Raw genomic sequence first — 18,837 nt, forward strand, 5'->3', positions numbered from 1 at the left:
ATTACAAATTTAAATGGAAGTTCCGAATCGCGTTCGTCGTTCATTTTGCGTTCAAGAACCCAAATTATGTGCTATTTGTTACGCAACAGGAGATGGTAAATACACTTGAACTGATGCAAACATTTCTGATGGGACATGGCACTTGTCAGTTACTCGGCAGAATGGGTTTTAAATCAGCCTACTGGAACAACATGTTGAGCTTTCGTGTGATCATGTTGTTTTGCGGCCACTCTTTATCTCACGATTAGCAAGTCTTAATAGCGTCGAGTGAAACTTTTGACCTAATTTGTGATTCTACACAAATATAAGAATGTCTACCACAGTTTTGTGATACAGAAACATCTGTGAGATTCACAGTGAGGCGCTGAATAACAACTGACCTGAAAACTCCCACGAGAAAGCTGAAAAATGGCGAGAATATACTGGAATAAAGTACCAAGGGATTTCCAAGAATGTTGCATATTGAGGATGGATTTCCACTCATTAGGCAAACACAAATGTTCAAACTCATGGTGGCTTCTTGGGTTGGACCCTGCTTTCATTTAAAATAATATTTTATGGATTTATTTTTTAGTTTAGACACAATTAAGTTTATCATGACCATTTCCCACCATCTCTCAGACCCTTTGAATGAAAAAGGCTGATTCTGCTATTGTACCATTAAGACTTTTATGTAAATGACCTCTGTTATGATAACCTCTCCATGTCAGCGTAGTTCACACTGTTGTTAGCCAGTGCAGGCCAAAACTGAACATGAGGATGTTATACTGTAAGTGTTCATGCTGTAAATGACATGTGACTTTCACAGGATGACAACTTCTCTCTCTTTGCTAAAGTCTTTCAATGAAGATACTGAAGTGGACCACAGTGCACGACCAAAAGCAAAAGCTCACTGCCCAGTCATATAATAATTTTACAAGCTGTGATTTGTATATGAAGGCAGCTTACAAGGACACTGGTTTAAGACAGCCTTCCTTGGCAACATAATGCCATGACTACTGGTCTAAAACAAACTCAAGTGAGCTTTATTTAGTAGCTTTCAAACGCTTCTTCAAATGTCAACCTCTGAACCGCACATATACAGTACAGCATGTTGCCTTAAAAAATTTACCTTTTAAAGGCATCTCAATAGACACAATGCTATACAGATTTTGGATTCGGACGTGCCTTAATGCCTTTCTAACTCCAATTACAGGCTGCGAAGCCAGCGTTTTTCAGCTTTCAGGATTTTGCCAATATAATAGACAATTAAGGCATGACATTGACACCACAGACCCACGTGACAAATACATGGCCAAAGTAATTGATCACTGCTACTTTTTTGCCTCTTCCTTGGCAGGTAATGATGGATACTAATCCTCCTTTCACAAAGACTATGGCTATGTTTGGAACTGTTACTCTAGCTATGCTATTTGTGCTATACTATGCTACTGTATGCTACTATTTTTGAATAATATTTTACTCTTTTTGCTGGTTTGTAGTTATAGAATATTAAACTGTTATTATGTGCAAGTCATGTCGGAATAATTGAAATTCGAGCGCTCTTAAAAGCCTCCACAATGTTGTGATTACCAGTGGAAAACTCTGGATTACTTGTGGATGTTGACTGTTCTGTTTCTGTATGGTTTTGTTTGTATGCATTGTTTGTACTAATAATGAAGTATAGCGATTAAGCTGACTTATTCAGCTGGTTTATAAGGCGACAGGTGTGTGCAACAAAACAGCATTTCAATCACACTTAATGTGCGGCTTTGCTCTTCATTAAATTGCATTGCCGCTAAAAAAGTTTTTTTGTCTTTGCCAGTAAAGGAAAAAGAGAGAAAGAAATGCAAAATGGTACATTCTTTCCAACTGAAATCATTTGAATGCACATCACATCGTATTTACGACTTCTGACCTTGTTCAATCGAAATTCCCAGGAGGACCTGAATGAAGCATGACAATTTTCTGTATTCAGGCAATACACGGATGGCCAACTACATTTGCCAAAATAGGTATCTCACAATGCAATGTGCTTGAATTAACTTTCCATTTCCAGTTTGATGGCAATTTCAACTGTGATTTTCAACATCTTTTTCTCAATATTGACTCAATATTTGATTGTAAACACATTTTTACAATCTTTAATTAAAAAAGCATAATAACCAATACTTTCAATAAAAACCAAGCATCCTGAGATAACAGGATGCTACTCACTGAATTGCAATGATATGCACTATTATGAGGTTTATCAATATTAATAATGCAACAATGTAGCCAACTACTTTTTCAAATTTTTATTATTGTATAATGCATACTAATAGAACTGTGGATTGTACACAGTTATATTGTGCAGTATGCTGTAAGATTTAGGTAGAAAAAGACTTGCTTAATGGCCAAATATGTGAAGTCAACCATCAAGATGAAAAGAAAAATGCTTTGACTCAATTTTATTGGCCTACATCACCACCTAAACAGTTTTATTTATTAGTAGCCTTTAATATTCCTACTTCATAACCAATGACAAATATCAAGGTCACTGCAATCAAGAAGTTATTTTCAAATAATCTGAGATAACAGGATGCTACTCACTGAATTGCAATGATATGCACTATTATGAGGTTTATCAATATTAATAATGCAACAATGTAGCCAACTACTTTTTCAAATTTTTATTATTGTATAATGCATACTTATAGAACTGTGGATTGTACACAGTTATATTGTGCAGTATGCTGTAAGATTTAGGTAGAAAAAGACTTGCTTAATGGCCAAATATGTGAAGTCAACCATCAAGATGAAAAGAAAAATGCTTTGACTCAATTTTATTGGCCTACAGCACCACCTAAACAGTTTTATTTATTAGTAGCCTTTAATATTCCTACTTCATAACCAATGACAAATATCAAGGTCACTGCAATCAAGAAGTTATTTTCAAATAATCTTCTACAGTCTTTTGTGCTGCCTCGCATTTGGAAATAGTTCAGGGATAGAAACTTAGGTCACCAACTGCTGTCTCACACAGCCCTGGAAAATATCCAAGATAAGTGGTTCCCAACCTTATTCTCAGGGGACCCCATTTTTAGTTTCACATAGGTGACCCCTGAGATCTTGGGTGACCCCTATGCTGGGATACCCTGTTCTAGACAGCGCCTCATGGCCTGTTTATGTAAACTCCGATCAACAGTGCATAAGCTGGACATCGCTCACCTTCAGTGGTGGTACAGGCAGGGGCTTGTTGTCCTTATCCAAGGAGATGTAGGTGAAGAAGGCTGTGACAGCCCGATATTTCCCTTTCTCAGCCTCCACAAGTGGATCAGCATCAACAAAAACCTCAATCTCCATCGACTTACTACTGGTGAAGGTCATTCGCCCAGAGACGGTAATCACACAGCCTGTAGGGGTCACAGAGAGTCATGCATTACATTTACTGATCATTATATAGTGTCATCTTCATTCTAAGGCAGATGACAGTGTCTTAAAAAATTATGTAGTTAATTAAAACAGTATTCCCTTCAGCTCAATATCAGCAGACTGCAGCGGGAATTCACTTAGAATGGATTGCGCCCGATGAAAGTGCTTGACTATAATGCACAAATGTCAAGTTATAATGCTCTTCAACATCATTCGATCATTATTTGATGGATTAGGCTACTGCTGCATAATTAATTAAAAATATTGTACATAAACATCTCTTTTAAATAAAATTCAGTTTACTGCCTCCTGTCCTCTGATAGCAATATTGCAATGATAGTTTTGAGAGAAGATGCACAATCTACTCTATAATAACTAAATAACCCTTATTTACATAGAAAGAAGATGTGTTTGTGAGGAAAGGAATGAGAAAGACTTAACTTATATACTCAAAGTGCAGCGCTATTATATATATATATCAGCACTGATTGCTCTGATTAAACTAAATTAGTAAGACAAATTAAAATGTTTAGTGAATTCACCACTAATTGTTAGTGTCCTGTATACTGTACAGTCAAGGTTGGAAATACATGTAATGACATTATGTATACAGAATACAAAAATAAAGCAACTTTATTCAGCCTCCGTTATGTTTTCAAGCACCTGTATTCAGAATACAGTTACTTTATAAAATTTTGTTAGAATACTTTTAGAATACTTCTCTCATAATTACCACAGAACAAGGCAGAAAAACAAATCTTGTCAATCAAGTGAGTAACTTGATTTACTTTTTTATTTTTTTCCTGAACAACGCAGATGCAAGCTGCATTCTCTCACTCTGTCTTCCCCAGATCAGCAGCAGCACATGACTGCAGCGTTTCCAGGGTTTCATGCCAAATTGGGCTCATAATCACGGTTTAAAATCTCAGAATCGCAGGTTGCATTTTTGGGATACTTTAAAAATGGAGCAAAGTCACCAAAAGGTTTGATTTCAAGCACTAAAGAATGAAAATACAATATCTATGTATAATCCATGTATAATCAGGGTATAACAGCCATATAACAACTGGAATACGTATTTAAAATACAAAAAAGTAACTGTATTCCACTACAGTTACAATTTAAATCATTGGTATTTAGAATACAGTTACATTCAAAAAGTATTCTGATTACTGAAGAGATTACTTTACATTTTATTGTAATTTGTTTCATTTAATATTTAGTCCTTTCAGATGGAAAACATATATACATATGTGACAGGGTGGAGGGCGGGGCCGGGTTGTGATTATACACACCCGGTCCCTTATCAGGCTAATTAAGCCTCCGAGAGGGATAAAGGCCAACTGCGGAACGTGGTGCGATGAGAGAGAGATCGTTTACGGTCAGCTGACCATCATGTGTGTGTTTGTGTCTTTTGTTTATCATTAAAATATTATTTATATTTTCAAGCCGGTTCTCGCCTCCTCCTTTCCATTATATTCCCTTTACAATATATAATTGATGTGATCCAAAGTGCATTTGAACATCGGTGAAACAATTTCTTATTAAGTGTTTACATTCATACGAGCAGACAGAGAAGTAAGTTTAAAGTAAGTTTGGAGCACAAGAAATAGAAATACACCTTGTGTAAATTGTCAGCTTTACGCTAAGCCAAAATGCTATTTATAGCCATTTTACATGCACGTGTTACCAGACACAATCATATTTTTTTATCAAGAAAATTGGATCATAATATCTTTTTTCTAGTAAGACCTTTGAAATAAGGGCAAAAATCATATTCTTGATAATATTTTTTTAAAATATTTTCCTATTATTGTCAAAGGCCTTTTTCGGCGTCAAATGAGATGGCAGCCACCAGAGTCTGATCATTCGCCACTGACCACATGATATTGATGAAACAACTAATGTTATCAGAAGAGCTACAACCCCGAATAAACCCCACTTGATATATATGTATAAGAGATGTCATAACTTAATCGATAAGCTAGAATTTTTGACAAAATGTTTACATCTAGCTGGATCTGGGAAAGTAGATGTAACATTCACAATCACTTGGATCTTTGTCCTTTTTAAGAATCAGACTGATCCGGGCTTGTGTCATGGTTGGCGGAAGCTTTCCATTCTTTGATGATTCTGTATAAACTTCAAACAAAAGTGGAGCCAGTTCTGTAGCATAAGATGTAAAGATTTCAGGGGCAGATGCCTTGCGGGTAGGTAAGGTCTTAATTACCTTGTCAAGTTACTCCAAGGTTGTCTCAGAATCAAGAGAATTTGTTTTTGCTCAGTCGTCAATTTAGGGAGATCTAATGGTTCCACAACGTTTCTAATATCTTTATCAGTAGATGAAAACATGGAACTATGAAGATCAAGATATAACTCTTTAAAGGCATTATTAATATCAATGGTCAAGGTAAAAATTTCACCTTCATCAGATCTCACTGAGGGAAGGGTAGAAAAAGACACTCTACTTTATATATCTAACCAAAAGCTTCCCTGCTTTTTTCCCTGACTCAAAATATTACTGTATTTCCCTGAATAAACAAAACTCCACTTTCCATGACAAAATAGTATTATATCTGTATTTCAATCAGGTCAGTTTTCTGAGGCCATCAGATGACTTTCGGTGTTTCAGCTCTGCCTCGGCACTTTTAATATTCCCTTCCAACTCCACAAGTTCTCATGCTTTGGATTTTTGATGAATGAGGCATACTGTAAGATCCGACCCCTAAGAACCGCCTTAAGTGCCTCCCAAGCCATGCCCACAGAGGATACTGAGGACCAGCTGGTCTCCATTTAGACATTGATTTCAGTCTTTAACATTTGTTGGAAATCAGGATTTTGCAAAAGGGATGCATTAAAGTGCCAGCTGTATGATTTCTTTTTCACCAGGGCGTGATCTGAAACTAAGATGTTTCCAATTGAGCAATCAACAACAGATGAAATGAGGGACTTAGATATAAAAAAATCTATTCTAGAGTAAATCTTATGGACTGATGATAAAATGTATAGGCCCTACCAGATGGGTTCAAAAGTCTCCAAATATCTGTAAGACCAATCTTTTTACACATCCTGTGAAGCATCAATTTTGCTCTAGGAGGCTTGCACACTTTTGCTTCACTATTATCAAGGACTGAGTCCATAAAAAGATTAAAGTCTCCTCCCAATATTATATCATATGGGGTGCCAGCGGTTTGCAAAATCCCTTCAAGATCTATAAAAAGCCCTGATCATCCATGTTAGGTGCATAAATATTAGCCAAAATAAGACTTAGCCCCTGAATTTCAGCTAAAACAATAAGGACACTTCCTAAAGTATCTTTACTCTGTAAATGAGAATTACAGAATTTTAGTCATTTGAATTGTAGAAGTTTACATATCAGTGTAATGACTCCCCTGCTTTTACTCGAGCCAGCACTATAAAAAATTGCCCACCCTATATCTTTCCAAATTTTTCAGATTAATGCGGAGAAAGGTGCGTTTCTTGAAGAAACACTTTCTCATATTTCATATGCTTAAGAAGAGAAATAACCTTCCTTCTTTGTATGGGGTGCCCCAACCCATTCACATTCCACATGGAGAGAGACAATCCACTCATATTAACATCTGAGATTTTGACATATAAGAAAAAATAGATTGTGTGTCAAAAACAGGATTATAAATACCACATTCCAACATTGGTGCAACCATTAAAACCCGAACTTCACCCAGAACAAAACTCCAACTGGCGTCCATACCTCTAAACTCAATTAGTCCATAAATACCAATGAGGACCCCCGCGAAAGATTTGCTGTCGGATTGCTGAAGTCCGGTGTTTCTATAAACATTTTGTGAGACAGAATTACACAGCAAATGATCAGGCGGACAGCCAGGAGACCCAGGAGACCAGAGCAGATCAGGCGGACAGCCAGGAGACCAGAGCAGATTAGGCAGGCGTCCAGGAGACCAAGGAGATGACCTCAGGTTAGGGACTGGACCAGGAGGCCTGGTAGGTGACCACAGTCAGGCTAGGCTGTGACATAGCGTGGAGCAGACTCAGGCGTGGCAGTGACATGGCATGGAGCAGACTCAGACGTGGTTGTGACAGGGCGTGGAGCAGACTCAGACGTGGCTGTGACAGGGCGTGGAGTAGACTCAGACATGGCTGTGACAGGGCGTGGAGCAGACTCAGGCGTCGGTGTGACAGGGCGTGGAGCAGACTCAGACGTGGCTGTGACAGGGCGTGGAGTAGACTCAGTCGTGGCTGTGACAGGGCGTGGAGCAGACTCAGGCGTGGCTGTGACAAGGCATGGAGCAGAATCATCGGGGTAGGGACAGGAGGATCCTGTGATGCTATATTTTTAAGGGTTAACCTCACGTATTCCCTCAGAACAACTGACCAAGACAGGGCAGACATCAGGGCATTATATACTGTACAAAAGGATAAAGGAGGTAATGGAATACTTGTGAAAACAATTGGGAACAGCTGGTAGTGATGAGGGCAGTGAATTATTGGGAATGTAGCCCAGGGAAACAAAAGACAGAGGCTAAACACAAGGCTAAAGACAACAGAAAATCATAATAGAAGTGAATGTTCAGTGTATATTAGGGCTGTCAATCGATTAAAATTTGTAATCGAATTAATGACATGGTGTCCCGATTAATTAATCGTGATTAACTGCATATACAAATTTTTGCTGAGAAAGCTCCTCATATTACAATAATTCAATATATAATGATTAAATAATTATACATAGTTATCTTTAAATATTAAAAAATGATAAAAATAAAAATACAAAATAATAAAAAGTGGCTTTAGAATACAATGTATTGTTTACTACCATATTATTGACCATAAGCCAATCATTAGCATACAGTTCACAGCAATCCATTTCACAAGTGAATTTATCAATCAGTTGGAGATTTATTATGAGGGCTTGTTTAAGGACCCGTCAATGTACACCAGCATCAGACTTTTTTTTTTTTTTTAGAAACAGGCCAGGGGTATACATAGTAAACAATACTACAGATATATTTTACAATAATGCCAAGACATTATATTCATTACATAGTGAAATGGTTTTCAGTGCTTTGGAGTTGTTGGATGTACAAAGAGTACTTAAATAATATTTCAAGTCTTTACAAATAAGTGCAAATAGGGGCTTTATAGACATAAATTTACACCTATAAAAAATAGAGGTATGTACAAACAAACAAAATTTTCTCCAAAATTCTATAGCGTGGACACATTCCCAAAAAAGATGAGGGGCAGATTCATCTACAGCATTACAGAAGGAGCAAAGTGGATCTATTTCTGTGTCTTCAATAAAGATTGACTGGGTAAAAACGGTGTAACAGTTTAAAGGACACCTCCTTAACCTTGTTGGTAATTAAATATTTGTGAGGTAAAGACCATACGGCCTGCGTCAGACATGCTTGTGTCACATCTCGTGTGTGTTGTGTCATAAAAGTAAAATGTTTAGGTCACTGTGTCAAGTTAAATGTAGTATAATAATCAATCTTTAAACACATCTTGAGATCCCTTAGTTCGCATTTGCGCTCCTTCAAGTGTTTTGAACGCAAGAACTTAATGCACGTTTGTGATGTGTGTCCGCTGACGGATTGTTAATATTTTGTTCACTGTAATAAACTGTGTGTGTTGCTCACACAGCTGAAATTTCACATACTGCCCTCTGGAGTATGCAGGTGGTACTATAAGCTTAAATTTCTCAGGAAAGCATTGCGATTAAATGCGTACATTTTTTTAACGCATTATTTTTTGTTAAATTAATCGCAAGTTATTAATGCATTAAAATGACAGCCCATTTTTTGTTTTCACATTTTAGAATAATAGTAAAAAATGGAATGCCATAAATGGAACTATGGGAATTATGTTGTGACTAAATAAAATACAAAATAAATCAACATGTACTCTTGACATTTTCTCAACCAACTTCTTGAGGTATCACCCTGGGATATTTTTTAAACAGTATTGAAGGAGTTCCCATCTATGTTGGGCGCATATTGGCTGCTTTTCTTAATTTTTTTGGTCCAAGTCATCAATTTCAAAACCTTTTTTTTATTATTATATTTTAGTTTTATAACAAAATAAATTAATATGGTGGCACAATTATATTTTTGTCTACCAAACTAATTTCAAACATTTTAGTATACTCACGAGTCCCCCGGCTGAGCACTGCTACATTGAAGTTTACCCCGGTGGACGAGAGGTTCGCCTCCCTATGCCTATGGGTTGTGAGGGGAAAAAATCAGACTGTTATCTGTGCATATGCACGGAACAGCAATTCGGAGCAATTCTGACTTTTTCGAGACCCTGAATGGAGTTCTGAATAGGGCCCCAGTAGGGGACTCCATAGTGATGCTGGGTGACTTCAACGCGCACATGGTAAATGACAGGGACACCTGGAGAGGCGCGATTGGGAGGAACGGCCTTCCCGATCTGAACCTGAGTGAATGTTTGTTGTTAGACTTCTGTGCTAGTCATGGTTTATCTATAACAAACACCATGTTCGAACATAAGGATACTCATAAGTGTATGTGGTACCAGAACACCCTAGGCCGTAGGTCGATGATCGATGGTCGTGTCGTTCGATCTGAGGCCATATATTTGGACACTCGGGTGAAGAGAGGGGCGGAGCTGTCAACCGATCACCATCTGGTGGTGAGTTGGGTCAGGGGGTGGGGAAAGATTCTGGACAGACCTGGGAAGCACAAGCGAGTAGTGCGGGTGAACCGGGAATGTTTGGAGGAGGCCCCTGTCCGCGAGGTCTTCAACTCACACCTCCGGCGAAGCTTTTCAGTCATCCCTGCGGAGGTTGGGGACATTGAACTGGAGTGAGCAATGTTCAAAGCTTCCATTTTCCAAAGCTGCAGTGGAGAGCACGGCCTCAAGGTCTTAGGTGCCTCAAGGGGTGGTAACCCTCGAACACCCTGGTGGACACTGACTGAAGAAAGTGGCCTTCTGGGATATGTTGTCCCGGAGATCTCCGGAGGCAGTTGCAAGGTACCGGCAGGCCCGAAGGGCTGCGGCCTCTGCCGTGAGGGAGGCAAAGCAATGGGTTAGGGATAGGGAAGTTTGGGGGCCCCTGCTGGAGCTGCTGCCCCCGCGACCTGACTTCGGATAAGCGGTTGAAGATGGATGGATGGATTTATATATATAATACAGTCCCTTCAACCACTGTTTTAACCCTTTTTAATAAACAGCCATCAGATAAGACCCCCCCAAAAATAGTTTTGTGTCCAGTGTGATTATTTGCAGCGACATTGAGCACATTTGTGTGAGTTGGTGGGGGTGAGCGTGTGTCACTTGCTGCCCCCTCCAAACAAACAATTATAGCTCTCAGCAAGGGCGCCGTAACGGGGTGGAAGGTTAGGACGATTCTAAGGGCCCAGGCTGATTTAGGGCCCAGAAGAGCAGACCCCCTTTTTCTTTTCTTATTTCTTTTCTCTTTTTTATACACACATTAAATGTGCTAGGGCCCCTCATGCACTAAATGTGTATTTTGTCCGTTTTGACCATAGATTTAATATTTAAAAAACAAATAATGTATTTACTGTTTCAGTCACACCCCTCCCCCTCACAATGGTTCATTCCACCTGCGCTGTCCGAGCTACGATCGCTAGTGTAGCGTCTCTTGCTTAGTGCACTTGCTATGATGCAGTGCAGACAGTGACACACGCAGGCATGTCACATCAAAAGTCAGGGCATCAAAAACGGAAAGAAAAGAAGGAAAGAGAAGACAGAGAACGCCGAAGTCGACAGTATGTCACACAGTTTTTCAAAAAGAAAGGTAGCTTGCCCTATTCCTGTATTCCAAAACTTTCAGAGTTACTTATTTTTGTTGCTACATGACCTGCTTTTATCTAGCTAGCTTAGTAAAATAATTACTGAATTATGATTTACATCCAACAATAATAACATCTCTGCTGTCTCCGGGGTTATCATGTCTCGTAGACACAGATTCAGCGGCTGCTGCACACCCACTTCCTCCTTCCCCCACGTCCCCCGTCCCCGTCTCAGCCGAACAAGGTGAGCCTGGCGCGAAACTTCACGAAGATTGAAGCCAATAAACACGTCTTATCTACTGTGTTCGCCACATGATGATAACTTTACAAAACAAAAAGTAATCTACACACTTAAAAAAATGACAAAATCAGTTTGCCGTGTGTGTGTCGTGTGTTCTGTGAAGTGACAGTGCTGCTGCTACGATCGATGCTATCAAACTTGACGTTCTTAATGTGAATAAAATGCCCCAGAAAAAATAATCTAAAATTGAATAAAACATGTGTCTGTAGTAACCACTGGCTATAAGGAGTTTACAAAATAGATATTTTAATATTTTATATTAAGAAAACTAAATAGGCCAATTAAAAATAATATGTTTATTATTACGTGTGTGTGTGTGTGTGTTTGACTTATACAGATGCAGAGTAAGCTTTATTGTCTGCACCTCGTTCTCCTACTAATGACCCAGTCCTCTCAGTGTCAGCCTGATTTAATTATGGGTTAGTTCTATCTGATGTTTCCTGATTGAGCAGTTTGACCCAGCTAAAGCTTGTTCATGTAAAGTACATGTCAATATGTGTACATTATGTTCTGTTGTGCTTGCAATTGCAATTGAGATAATAAATGTTCTCCCTTTTATGTAAACAAGTACATATTTCTATATTTTTTTCTTGTTTTTGTAGGCTTTGTACTCATCTTTAGACATTTTAACTATGCAATCTGCTAAGTATCTTTTTTAAAGTATACTGGGCATGTTTATTGGGTTAAATTTTATCTGTAAAAAATGTAGGGAGCCCAGAAATTTTGGTTTCCATAGGGCCCAGAATTTATGGCGGCACCCCTGGCTCTCAGCTTCCTGTCTCGTGACTGATATTATCCTTCAATTATTTTTAGAGCATTAATTTCTCCTTTTCATTTGTTCATTACACACATGCTGCCACTGATATAGCTTCGACACCTGCCTGTTAAACACAGCTCAGGAATGAACATCATTATTCCTTATATAACTATAAACTGGTTAATGGATTCTAGGAAAAGAGAATACAAAACTTTTACGTATTTAATGGAGCTCTGAGGTAGATTCAGCAATGGCATAATAAGACCTCAGGACTCTAAATTGCTAGTTACGCTGCAGAAAATATTCTTGCCCAAAAAGCCTTCACGGCAATTTGCCATTTGGAACAACGCTGACTAAGAGAGGATAGCTGAAACGGCTAGATCAATTTCCTGCTCTCTTTGATGTATGTCTAATCTTTATTTCCATGGAAACAGAGCCTGAGGAAAAATGTATGATTTTGTTCTATAATTCATCTGGTCTCTGAGAACATATGTACAGAATTCCAGACAAGTATGATCTGTAAAATAAAGCTTTTTTCTGGGTATGGAGTATTTGACATCATCTCTCTTCTACTGGCAGCCCAAATTATTAATATTACTGCCAATTAATGTGATAAATACAGATGTTAATTTAGGAGTAAACATTGTATAAAATAAATGTTAATTTTGGCAATGTTGTTTATAAAACAATTGCTAACATTCCATTGTATGTAATGTCTTTAATTGTTAGTTTTTCACAGTAGCCTACAACATTTCACCAATGAGTAAAACTGTAGAGATAAGTCAAAATATTTATCTTAACCAAATACAAGATGTTTGGATGAATTGTATATAAAAGAGATGTTTTTGTATATGTTCTATCTATCAAATCAGCAGTAATACATCAAATAGTAACCAAATAATAGAGATGAGCATTATAACATCACATCACATTAGTGGGGTGATGCTATAAAGTCCTGGAAGAGTGTGTCAGAAAATGGTAGTCTGCTCCATCCTCTGTCATATAGTGCAATTGCATATACAAAATTATTTCAGCAGCGATTTTATTTCGTTTGCCCTGTTGCCTGATCTGTACTGTATAATTACTACTGTGTACAGGCACTAAACCAGTGCACAAAGTATGTGCAAATAATCAGCGCTTTTAATTGGCACAATTATTCTTAGTGAATTCACCACACAGTCAGAAAATGCACACTGCCATTATCCCACTTATGATGTTTATATGAGGTACCAGGATCAGTGCATGACAAGTTTAAAGCATGCCAGAAAGTTGACCTAACCATTAAAGCCATTAAATTTGACCTAATTTGTTTTCACTGATTCCAGGAAGAGACCGTAATGTTTGAAATACAGAAAGCAGGACATCTGGAAAGCATCAGCCTTGTACATCACCAGACAGTCAAAAGGACTGTTCCCTTACAAAGCATAAACAACACAGTTTTATGCTACAGGAAACACCTCCCCCTTCAACCAGAAAGCAAACCTTCTCAACCTTAGTCCACAAACTGGAAAATACATTTAAAGGTGAGGTCTTTTATTTTGTTACGCTTAAATACTTTCACTTATCCCATCAGTTCAATAGGCCTATTTAGAGTCATCTATTAAGCCATTTGCAGGTCGATACCCCTGAAAAGTGTCAACAATATCCAAGTTTCCTTCCACTTTTTTTAAATTTTTTGCGAAATTGACCCTTCACTAAGCCCTGCCTTAAAAGCGCTTCTGACCAATCCCATTTTAGCAACTGGTGCCCTGCCGCCATTACTCTGACATGCATTTTCTTTTTTCCAATTACAGCCCATGGAAGTAATGTGTGTTTGAGTCGTTTTAAGAGGGATTTTATCAAAATGACCCAAAACATTTTGAAATGTGACAAGAGTTACCCACTGAGCATAGGTTACCTGCAGTTTTTTTCTTTCTTTATTTTTAAATAATCTTTAAATCTGGAGAAGAGTATATTCTGGATTAAACTGTCAGCCCTCATTCCCAAATGAACATATATTATCTGCAATGACACCTAAATTTGCTCTAAGGTAAATTAAAGCTATTAACCAAACGTTCATTTACTTATTTATTCAAGTCATAGTAAAAGCGATAGTAAATAAACAGTTCACAGCATCAAAATGAGTTATGAGATGTTATGAACAGCTCGGTTTACTAATGCTAATTCTATTAGATGTGTAATACTATTAAATTAAGTTCCCCTTCTGTCGCTCTCTCCACGTTGTGTCGGAGAAGCGACACTAGGGGTCTCTCTTGAGCGCCGATATCCACCTCTGATCTATGAAAAAAGGCCAATGAGAGTTGGCAGCCAGTATTTGCATGTCCAGCCCCCGGACATACGGGTATTTAAGCGGCGCAAATACGGGAGTTCATTCAGAAAATTTCTTTGGAGCCGATGGTCTGTCTGCAGTTTGCTGCGAGTTACACACCACTAACGTTCCTGTTTCCTCTGACGATCTGCATGCTGTTGGATCTTGACGGCGCACAACAGCGGCTTTCTCCTTCGCATTGCACGGCGTGCATTGTTGCTCCTGAGCGCTTCGACAGCGCAGACACACACACATACTGTGTATTAAAACAGTTATTTCCCTTAAAAGAGTGAATTTCTCTAAAAGACAAAACACAGCGGCGTTGAACGTCCTTTTCAGGACGCGTCTTTTTCAAGATGCCCTTCCGCCCCTGTGTTGTTCCTGGATGCGGTAGAGTGCTCTCCGCTTCAGACGGCCACAGGCGCTGTCTCGTGGGTTTGGGCCGCGATCACACCGAGGCGGCGTTTGTGGATGGCTCATGTTCTCACTGCGAGAACATGACCATGACCACGCTGCGGTCGCGGCTTGCTTTCAACAGAGAGCAAGCCACCCCAGCTGCACCCCGCATTGCTCCTTCTTCCCACGGGATTGAGGACGATGCGGTTGGCGCTGGGGGCGATTTGGGGGCGGCAGCGGGTGCAGTTTCGCCGGGTAGACCCCCGCGAACCTCCCGTTCCCCGACACGCTCGCTGGTCCCCGTCTACGCTCGCGGCGATAGCGGCTCACCTCACGGCCCGGCTGTCTATCCTCCCGATCCCGAAGCAGATGAGCTCGCCGCTGCATCGGACAGTGTGATGTCTGATGCCGAGGACTCCCCTGGACTGCCGCCTTCGGGCCAGCAGGCCCAAGCTGAGGCTGACGCTCAGATGTCTGACATGCTTTCCCGGGCCGCCGTGAGCGTGGGGTTGGATTGGAACCCTCCATCCTCCCCACAGCCTTCACGGTTGGATTACTGGTTCCTGGGGGCAGCGCGCCGTTCGCGGCCACGCAGCCCCCGGTCCCGTTTTTCCGGAGGTGCATGACGAGCTGACGTCTACGTGGAGAGCCCCGCTCTCCGCTCGTCTAGGTGCCACCCGCTCCACTCTCACCACCCTCGACGGCGGAGAGCACCACGGATACGGGGCGATTCCCCAGGTTGATAGGGCAGTTGCGTACCATCTATGCCCCGGTAGCCCTGCCTCCTGGCATGGCCGCCCCGTACTCCCATCCAAGCCCCGTAGGACAACATCCTTGCTCAACGCGAAGGCCTACAGTGCGGATGGACGCGCTGCCTCCGCCCTGCATGCGATGGCCCTCCTGCAAGTCCACCAGGCCAAAGCACTCAGAAACATGCACGGGAGTGGACCTGATCCTGATGTGCTGCAGGAACTGCGCTCAGCGACCGACCTCGCCCTGAGAGCGACGAAGGCCACAGCGCAGGCACTCGGACAGGCGATGGCCACCCTAGTGGTCCAGGAACGCCATCTCTGGCTCAATCTGGTCGAGATGCGTGAGGCCGACAAGAACCGCTTCCTAGACGCACCTGTCTCCCAGATTGGCCTTTTCGGCGACACCGTCGAGGACTTCGCCCAACAGTTCTCCGCGGTGAAGAAGCAGACAGAGGCCATCTCTCACATCATGCCCCGCCGCACACCTGCCGCTACGGGCCCTGTCCCGTCTGCCCGCCGAGGACGTCCCCCTGCGAAGAAACCAGCTCCTGCTCCACCTCAACCCGGGCCCAGCTCTCAGCCCCAGCTTCGAGCACCCCTGTCTCACGAACCCCCTCTAGGACCCGGAAGGCTCCCAAGCGTTCCTGAGACAGCCTGACGGGGCTGTGGTACCCACATTCTCAATAAAAGAGCTATTTCATTTGCCTCTGGGTCACCTGGCCCGCAAATGCCGTTCTCACGGCAATCTGCTTTCAGATTACGACAGTCCCGGTACACCGGACGCGGCGATCCCGCCTTCCGCCTGCCTACGACTGCCCCCCGGCCGGCCGGTTCAGACGAGTCCAGAGGACGCCAGCAGACCTCCTCCTCAGTCACGAACCCGCCCCCTGCCGGGTGCGCGGAGCAAGGTAAGTGCTTTGAGTCTATTCTCAGCACCCCAGCCTCAGGCTGCAACGAAGCCGGCCGACGCTGCATTACCTGTTCCGCCCCGCTGCGAGGCCCCGCCGGGTACATCCAAAATACTCGTCCCTTTGGTGCCCCAAGCGCAGAGCTGGGAAGCGTGGTTTTCGCTTCCCAACGCATCACGCTGGCTGCACCGGACCATTCGACTTGGTTACGCAATTCAGTTTGCACGGCTCCCGCCCCCCCGCTTTTCCGCAGTACACGGCGAGCATGCCAGTTCCCTGCGCACGGAAATCGCAACCCTCTTAGCCAAGGGCGCGGTAGAGCCCGTCCCTCCAACCGAAATGAGGAAGGGTTTCTACAGCCCTTACTTCATTGTACCCAAGAAAGGCGGCGGCTTACGACCAATCCTGGACCTGCGAGTTTTCAATCGGGCCTTGTTAAAACTCCCGTTCAAAATGCTCATGCAGAGAAATATTCTGGCTGTCGTTCAGCATCTAGATTGGTTCGCAGCGGTAGACCTGAAGGACGCGTACTTCCACGTCTCAATTCTGCCACGACACCGACCCTTCTTACGGTTCGCGTTCGACGGCCAGGCGTTTCAGTACAAAGTCCTCCCCTTCAGCCTGTCTCTGTCCCCTCGCGTCTACACGAAGGTCGCAGAGGCGGCTCTTGCCCCGCTACGAGTAGCCGGCATCCGCATTCTCAACTACCTCGACGACTGGCTTATCCTAGCACACTCTCGAGAGTTACTATGTACACACAGAGACCAGGTGCTCCGGCACCTCAGCCGCATGGGGCTTCAGGTCAACTGGGAAAAGAGCAAGCTCACTCCGGTTCAGAGCATCTCTTTTCTCGGGTTGGAGTTAGACTCAGTCTCAACGACAGCATGTCTCACAGGCGAGGGTGCTCAGTCGGTGCTGGATTGCCTCGCTTCCTACAAGCCAGGCACAGTGGTCCCTCTAAAACTTTTCCAGAGGCTCCTGGGGCATATGGCGTCCTCCGCGGTGGTTGCGCCGCTGGGGTTGATGCATATGAGACCACTCCAGCACTGGCTCCAGACTCGAGTCCCGAGACAAGCATGGCACCACGGCACGCATCGGGTAAGGATCACCCCCGCCTGCCTCAAAACAGTCGGACCCTGGACAGACCTCTACTTTTTACGGGCAGGAGTGCCCCTGCAGCAGGTATCCCGACGCGTTCTGGTCACAACCGACGCGTTCTGGTCACAACCGACGCCTCCCGGTCCGGGTGGGGTGCCGTGTGCAGCGGGCACGCAGCAGCGGGCCGTTGGAAAGGGGCCCCGCTGCGTTGGCACATCAACTGCCTGGAGTTGCTGACCGTCCTTCTCGACCTCAGGAAGTTCCTCCCGTTAGTTCAGGACAAACACGTCCTTGTGAGATCGGACAGCACCACGGTGGTGGCGTACATAAATCGCCAAGGCGGCGTACGCTCCCGCCACATGTCACAACTCGCCCGCCGTCTCCTCCTATGGAGCCAGCAGCGACTCAGGTCGTTGCCTGCCACTCACATCCCCGGCAAGCTCAACGTCGTAGCGGACACGCTATCACGACAACGCCTGCCCGGCGGGGAGTGGAGGCTTCACTCCAGTCGGTCCAGCTGATTTGGGAACGGTTTGGCAAGGCCCAGGTAGACCTGTTTGCCTCCCAGGAAACCTCCCACTGTCCGCTCTGGTACGCCCTAACAGAGGCTCCCCTTGGGACAGACGCGCTGGCACACAGCTGGCCCTCGGGGCTGCGCAATTTCCCCCAGTGAGCCTTCTTGCACCGGTGCTGTGCAAGGTCAGGGAGGACGAGGAGCGAGTCACGTTAGTGGCCCCCTACTGGCCCACTCGGACTTGGTTCTCGGAACTCAGACTTCTCGCGACAGCTCCTCCATGGCGAATTCCCCTGAGAAAGGACCTCCTCTCTCAGGGACGGGGCACGCTCTGGCACCCGCGCCCAGACCTCTGGAACCTCCACGTCTGGTCCCTGGACGGGATGCGGAAGAGCTAGCCGGCTTACCGGCGACCGTTGTGAATACAATTAACCAAGCCAGAGCCCCCTCTACCAGGCACCTTTACGCCCTAAAGTTGCGCTTGTTCGCAGATTGGTTTTCTTCCCGAACTGAAGACCCGCAGAGATGCGCGATTAGGTCAGTGCTCCTGTTCCTACAGGAGAGGCTGGACAGGAGGCTTTCCCCATCCACCCTCAAGGTGTATGTTGCCGCCATTGCTGCCCACCACG

General features: G+C 43.2%; 1 protein-coding gene across 3 annotated transcripts in view; it reads right to left on the bottom strand.

Annotated features, from left to right (window-relative positions):
• The window catches only part of acot7 (acyl-CoA thioesterase 7), a 174,490-nt gene that overhangs the window by 35,917 nt on the left and 119,736 nt on the right, over positions 1-18,837 (bottom strand). For all 3 annotated transcript variants that reach the window (XM_052108429.1, XM_052108428.1, XM_052108430.1), the window contains exon 8: positions 3,190-3,374. In XM_052108429.1, coding sequence (XP_051964389.1) covers positions 3,190-3,374 — 185 coding nt within the window. The remainder of the gene's footprint in view (positions 1-3,189; positions 3,375-18,837) is intronic.

This window comes from Xyrauchen texanus, chromosome 37 (genome assembly GCF_025860055.1).
Source record: "Xyrauchen texanus isolate HMW12.3.18 chromosome 37, RBS_HiC_50CHRs, whole genome shotgun sequence".
NCBI classification, from domain to species: Eukaryota; Metazoa; Chordata; class Actinopteri; order Cypriniformes; family Catostomidae; genus Xyrauchen; species Xyrauchen texanus.